Genomic DNA, 7,447 nt, shown 5'->3' on the forward strand with positions numbered 1-7,447 from the left:
ATGGGATGGCTGAATAGATTCATGCATGTTAATTCAACCCCACATGGCTCGCTGGGGCTTAGCTTGCTGGCATCCAATATGTATAATCCAACCCCTGGGTGAAACCCCCCCCCCCACATGTTTTTGAACTTGCAGAAATATTCAGCTTTTCATGGATGTTTCTCTTTGGTCCAACATATTGCTTGGCATGATTCTACCCTGTGGCAAAAATAAAAGGAGAGACGTTTGTGAGTCTTTAAAAGTTTGATTATATCCAATGTCTTGGCTGTGTTTGATGGATTGACCATGGGGATGTAAAATCAATAAATCAACCTCAGCTACACGTTCTGTTGCACCTTTTCATGGCCACATATGCATAAAATCAAAATATACCCACTTTCAGTAAGTGTTCTCCGAATGGTCGCCACTCACATGTTAAACCTAGTGCTTCGGAACATGCCACATTATATACTGATACCTACTTGAGATTAGATTGTGGAAGAGCGATTATTCTTTAGTTTTGGTTGTATTCACATATCAGTACGGTAGGAGCTCTGAGATATTCTGGTAGCATTTACTTGTTTCTCTTTCTGCTATTTATTTTTGAATTCTTGATATCAGTTTATTTTTTGTATTACTTGGCAGTGATAATCCTACAATTTTAGTTCTATTCCCTTATCAGTACAATACAATAGGGTTTCTGATATGATATCCCTTTCAGTATTAATTTGTTTCTCTTTCTTATGCTATTGGTTGCCAGCCTCTTTTATTACCAGCATCATGACTTACATTTGAACAGTTAAATGGATCAATCACAAAGAATTGATATGTCAATCCTGCTCATTATCATAGTTTCCTAGATCGAGTTGCTCAGAAGTAAGATACTCTCTTAAAAGATTTTGCTGTTTAGTTTATTGAGCGTCATGGTTGGGTTGTACGCTTGACCAGGTAAATAAGAAAAGCCTCAGCAAAACAATGATACACTTTGTACTTAAAACCACAGGAAAATAAAAAGCTACGGTCTTTTGAACCTGAAAGTGAATTTAGCAAAGGATGGTTTGGCAAAACATAATGCCATCCTGGGAAAGGAAACTCAAAAAAGTGATGGTTAAGCCTCTATTTACTGTGCAGCGATGCATTTCGGTTTGGCGTTTTGGGAGAGATCTATTTGTCTTTTACGTCACAGTTACATACTGGTGTCACGCATCATTTGTACCCAAGTTTCCTGTGTAAACTAGCAAAAGCAACTGTTTAGAACAGAGATAAAAAAAGTGAAACCTTTATTATTAGATGAGGTTTTTTCCCCCTTCAACAACCGAATTGCAGTTCTCAAGTAAGTTCGGCTTAAGAGATGCCAAAACTCATGACACCAGAGGAACAAATACCCAGAAAGAGAAATGATCATCAGGTATCACAGATATATTAAAAAAAGGAGAATTTTTTTAACGAGTGGGTGAGAAACCTGAGGCATGAGTACTAAATTCTGCAGAAAAATAGGAGAAAGAGAGAGGGGTGGGAAGAAAGAGGAGGAAGGAAGAGTATGGAGTGGGCGTGTAATAAAACACGGCTAGGTGTTGTTCTGTTTATTTAATTTCCTGTACTGTGCTGACAGAGAAGATATGAAACAGCTTTATGGATATAGATACATGGTGAAAATCTCTCTCATTTTTTTATAGGTTATTTTTTAGCAGGATACAAAGACTGCTGTCCATTCAAGTCCATCATATTAGAATATAATTTTTCTTATGATAGGGTACTAAAGCAAAGGATAACCTCTTTTTTTTTACTGTATACAATTAATTTAACTTGGTTATTTTAGTGTTTTCCCCCCTCATTTTTCAATATCTCACAGCAAAAAGATCTCTTGTTTTCTCGTTAAATAAATCTACTTTCTGTTCCTGCATTTCATGTTTCTTCGCTGACAGAGGAATAGCCGCACACTTCCTCACACACGCACGCATACTCAAAGCCAGAAAAGCCCCACTCCCCTCGCCCTCACCCCTACACTATGCATCACCCTGTCATTCTCTCTCTAGCTATCTGGACTACTATGACAAGGACCATGGCAGGGTAATGAGAGAAAGAGAGAGAAAGAGATCAGAATAGGACAGAAAGCACAGAGATTACAGAGATTTTACAAACCCATTACCATCGTTATTATTTTGCCTTTTTCCTTCCTTCCGTCTGATTCATCAAATCCCCATGAACCAACCCTTATGATGATATTATATAAACCTCACCCCCCATGTGACTTCCCAATTCTCAGCCTCGCTTTCTCCCTTAGAGCAGAGAGTTCCTCGTTCACTAGGCTATTTTCAGTTCTTCGATGGAGAGCTATTACCCCTCCGACAACAATGATGCTCATTTGCCTCCCGGCTTTCGCTTCCACCCCACAGACGAAGAACTCATCACGTACTACCTCCTCAAGAAAGTCCTTGACAATAGCTTCACTGGTAGAGCCATAGCTGAAGTTGATCTCAACAAATGTGAGCCATGGGAGCTTCCAGGTAACTAACACCTAATGCTACCTCTCTTCATCTTTCGTTTTGGTCCAATCTTTGCCTATGCAACTATTGAACCTGATTTCTTTTTCTAGCTTTATGGGGCGCAATATTTATGAGCTTAAACTCATTTTTGTTTGGCAGAGAAAGCGAAGATGGGAGAGAAGGAGTGGTACTTCTTTAGCTTGAGAGATAGGAAGTACCCAACTGGGCTAAGAACTAATAGGGCTACAGAAGCAGGATACTGGAAGGCCACTGGGAAAGACAGAGAAATCTACAGCTCAAAGACTAGCGCTTTAGTGGGGATGAAGAAGACTCTTGTGTTTTACAGAGGAAGAGCTCCAAAAGGCGAGAAGAGCAACTGGGTTATGCACGAGTATCGCCTTGAAGGCAAATTTGCCTACCATTACCTCTCTCGCTCCTCCAAGGTACCTATCTCTACTTCATCTTCCTGTCTAACTCTTCGTGTACTTGCAGATGCTTATCGTTTTACAGTGTAGAAAACTTTAGCTGGCTAGGTGCAACGTGGCTTTCTGTGTGAACTTCTCTTCATGTTGAAAGATCTTCGCTTTTTCAGTTTGTTTTTGGTTCAGTCTTCTGCTAGCTAGGGCTTCGTACTTTTCAGCCTCATAACGGTACCATAACATGAGTTATTTTGCTTCTACGGCATAATATTTATAAATAATTAACCAAAGGGTCTTACTATTAACCACTGTTTCATGCTGCTGCACCAATGTTAAAACTTTATGGCTTCATTTATAGATGTTTCTCTCTGCTGCTAAAAACTAGAAGATCTTTGAAACTTAACAGTGAGATTTTACTTGCAGAGATACTGTGGTACAGTTTGTTATTCTATTCACGGCAAAGCTTGCCTTTATAGATAAACCTACTCCTCGGTTGTATTGTTTATTAGTTTTTAGTACACTTTAAAGCTGTTTATATTCTGATAATGTCTTTCAGTTTTTACTGATTGGTCATGTATTAGCAGGCGTTCACCACTCACGTGTGCTAATTTTTTTCGAAGTGAAATAGTTTGTTTCCGAAATTCTTTTTGTCAAATGTCTTGTAATGGTTCTATGTTTTGTCATGATATAGGATGAGTGGGTCATTTCCCGGGTGTTCCAGAAGAGTGGCTCCGGCAACGGCGGCTCCGCCACCATATCGTCATCTTGCAGTGGCTCGAAGAAGACCCGAAACATCATGAGCTCTTCTTCTAACTTGAGTCTCTACACAGCTGAGCCCAGTTCTCCCTCCTCCGTTTACCTTCCGCCTCTACTTGATTCCTCACCGTTCACGGCCGCCGCCGCCAGTAGCACCGCCGCAGTCAACGATCGTGACAGTTGCTCTAACACTTACGACAGCCTGAATACCTCAAGAGAGCACGTGTCCTGTTTCTCCACAATCTCTGCCGCCGCCAGCAACAACTACAGCTTTGACCTGTCCGCCGCGCCGCTGTCTGTTACGGTGGACCCCTTGGCTCGTTTTCAGAGAAACGGGGGCATTTCCTTCCCAAGCCTGAGGGCGCTGCATCTGCAAGACAACCTTCAGCTTCCCTTCCTTATCCCGCCCCCGCCGCCGCCGCAGCAGCAGCAGCCCTTCCAGGGCGTTCCCGTCAACATGAATTGGATTACACCGGTTGACGATCAGAGGGTGGCGGACGTTAGCTCCGGCATGACCAGTTTGGGTGGCTCCGAGCTTGATTGCATGTGGGGATTCTAAGACTTTTCTCGATTGTAGGATTAATACTGAGTACTGAGTTAGCTTGTCTTATGTTGTCATCTAGGATTAGAAATCTATGTTTCTGTTAAGATGTATGCTTCGTAGACTACGGATTGACTCTAGGATTGGATTAGGGTAGCTGGCTTCGATCGTACTGCGTTGTTAGATTCAAAATCTCAGTCTGATCTACGTGAAACTATCAATGTTTACTATATATCTTATGTCTATGTTTACTGAAATGCTTCACATAATTCTCTAATCTATACGAATTCGGCGCATGTTATTGTCGTAGACAAACTTTCACTTAAAAATTTATGGGTAAACTTGAAATAAATCTATGCATTAATAGTTCGCAGAAGTTCACGCTACCAGAAATATTATTTCTTGTTGAGCCTATGATGTGATGTAATGTAATGGAAGATATGATCAGTTGGAGGATTTTATTGTTTTGTGATTATTAATGAAGTACTTAAAAGGCCAAAATTCATGTTTCGCATTGTACGCACGTAGTTAAGCTAATCCGAAGTGACACTTTTACATCCATTTACTTAAATAATTTAAAAGATTAGACACTTAACCAGCTTTAGTTAGTTATTGTTGAAGAATGAGATCACTTCCACTTTAATAATATTGGAAAGTGATGGCTTGCTGATTTATGCATCTCCCGTCAGATTGAGCTGGGTCTAAATCCATAAATATCTATTTTGTTGGAATTTTAATTTTAGTTTAATTTTGGTCAACCACTTCATCATTATTTGTCTGATGTCTAGATGTAATAAGCTCCTTATAAATATATACTCAAACCTGCCCCCGGCGGGGCTAAAAAGGTGACTGCATGTGATCTTCACTTAGCTAGGAAGTTGATATAATGTTCATGATTTTGATGTAGCAATGGCTTTCTTCAAATTCATCTTTATAATTTTTTTATACATCTTGGTATTTTTTTTCCTTTCTAGTATATAAATACAAATTTTTTATACACCTTTAATTTTGGCCAACCACTTCATCATTATTTGTCTGATGACTAGATGTAATAAACTCCTTGTATATATATACTCAAATCTAGGAGGAGGGGGTGAAGTTAATATAATGTTCATGGTTTTAGTGTAGCAATGGCTTTCTTCATATTCATCCTTATAATTTTTTATGCATCTTTCTACTTTTTTCTTTCTAGTATATAAATACAAATAATTAGAAACACACGAGAACTATATCATCAAGGAATTTTTTTTTTTACTAGCTTACTTTGTTTAGATTATATATATAAGATTGTTGTCAGAAAGGGGAAAAAGAGTGGGGGTGGGTGTGTGTAAGAGATTTCATGCATGCTTTGGATAAAAAGTACATGTATTTTGGTTTAATATTTTTCTTTGCATTATGGTTGTAGTCCTTGCATATGATAATGGAACTTTAAAGGTAATATGGATATTTTAACGTTTCATCAGCAACTTTTCGGCATGTCCTTGATATCATCTAAGATAACACTATTTGAAAACAACAAAAAGTGAAGGAATAATTAACCTTACATTAGTTTTTGGACTTATAACGCCAAATCGGCCACTTACTATTATTATTATTATTAATTCAACCTGAAGATAATAATGCAGGATGTAGCTAGCTAGTACTAGTTATGAGGACACGCCCCACTGTACAGGATCCAAACATGAAGATTATCAAATTGAGTGGTTGATAAGCATTTATGAGTGTTATGACATGTACAAACATATAAATCGTCAAAGTCTCAAAGACCACATTCAAATAAGGCTTATGTACATGTTAAAAGCTGAGACAATCCTGATCGCTGTATGTTGCTTTGTTGACTGTAACTGTTTCTTTCCGGTCAAATTTAATTGGATTCAATTATTCATATCAATTATTTTAGTTAAAGCACAATGCATGTGATGTAATAATAATGACTGTTTATGAATCATACTATATCAAACCAAGTCATACACACATATATATACATGAATGTGTATGTGTTACAATTATATAAAACAACACTAAATATAGTTTCTTTTGCATAATGCATGTTCAATATTGTTGGCCCAACATAGAATCCTAGGGTGGTTAAAATTACTTAATGCGAGACGGGTAAAAACGGTTGAGATATATACCTACTCTCTCAATAATCTTCTGGCTAATATATATGAGAGATTGTTACAGGTTAAATATCGAAAGTTATATAGTTGTCATTAATGTGATGAGGAGTAAGTGATGAGTCTCGTGTTTTTTGTTTTCGGAAAATATGATTAAAGCTTATGAGCCAGGAATACAAAATGAGATATAATTCCTAATGCTCCCTTGATTCTGAGATTTCTTTTGATTTTAGTTTACTTTGTCTCTTAAATTTATAACTTTTTTTCCCAAGTTATCCATATAGATTACATGTGTTAAAGGAGTTTTAGTAAGAGATAGTTCAAAAGCAATAATTAAATAGGATATTTTAAGAAAATAACCCAACTTATCTAGTTTTTCTTAATTTTTGTAAATTATCTGACTTCTATATTAGAAATCAGATAGAGTATTATCAATCTAATTCCTTGACATGAGGCGAGCTTGAGAGAATCACAATATACATTGATGGAAGCAATCTTATTATCTACACTTTTTAAAAAGGTCCAAAGAAATTAAAAGAGGAGGAAAAGGAAAGGAAAATGTCAAGAAGGAAATGCATCCATATATATACATAGAACCAATCAATAATTTATGCTCAAAAGCTATATTCGATCCAGTCTTTATGTTACTATAAATCACTTGATGGTATGTTAATTAAATCAATGGCCATGAGAACACACCAAGGAGTTCAAACTTTCATGTTTTGATCAAAACCAAAATGGAAGACACGATATAGGAGCTGTTTGGAAAAAATCAAAATCATAATTTCAAAAATGTTTTTATAGTATACAAGATAAATATATAGAGAAATTTGTTTCGATTTCAAAAAAAACTTCTCAAAAATATTTATTGAGTTATCCAAACATTACAGTAGTTACAAACACACAGACACACGGGTGAACAAGTCTCCATCATGATGTGCGACACCAATTCCAACATCACCAACCTTACCATTTGAAGCATCAAACATACCATCAAACATTAACTCTCGGCAGAATCCTCCACAGGAACGAAGCTTCCCACATTTCCTCACTACCTGACAAATCATCAACAGCCCTTCATTATTTAAACTCTACTATTACACTTATCAGTTTTCTCTCCCTCATTATTTGATCTTAAAACTGATCTCT

General features: G+C 37.2%; 1 protein-coding gene across 1 annotated transcript; it reads left to right on the forward strand.

Moving 5' to 3' along the window:
- The first annotated feature begins 2,305 nt into the window (after positions 1 to 2,305).
- Positions 2,306 to 4,199, forward strand: LOC114762196 (protein CUP-SHAPED COTYLEDON 2-like). Its single transcript, XM_028951654.1, has 3 exons — positions 2,306 to 2,486; positions 2,625 to 2,908; positions 3,576 to 4,199. The coding sequence occupies exons 1-3, from the start codon at positions 2,306 to 2,308 to the stop codon at positions 4,197 to 4,199; spliced, it is 1,089 nt and encodes a 362-aa protein (XP_028807487.1).
- The last annotated feature ends 3,248 nt before the right edge of the window (positions 4,200 to 7,447 follow it).

Source organism: Neltuma alba, unplaced genomic scaffold (assembly GCF_004799145.2).
Source record: "Neltuma alba isolate B1F8T4 unplaced genomic scaffold, ASM479914v2 tig00011198_pilon, whole genome shotgun sequence".
Classification (NCBI taxonomy): Eukaryota; Viridiplantae; Streptophyta; class Magnoliopsida; order Fabales; family Fabaceae; genus Neltuma; species Neltuma alba.

Excerpts from the sequence above, each read along its gene's own strand:
- LOC114762196 (XM_028951654.1), top strand. The coding sequence starts at position 2,306 with ATGGAGAGCTATTACCCCTCCGACAACAATGATGCTCATTTGCCTCCC. Across the intron at positions 2,487-2,624 it reads TGAGCCATGGGAGCTTCCAG|AGAAAGCGAAGATGGGAGAG; the intron begins GTAACTAACACC and ends TTTGTTTGGCAG. Across the intron at positions 2,909-3,575 it reads ACCTCTCTCGCTCCTCCAAG|GATGAGTGGGTCATTTCCCG; the intron begins GTACCTATCTCT and ends GTCATGATATAG.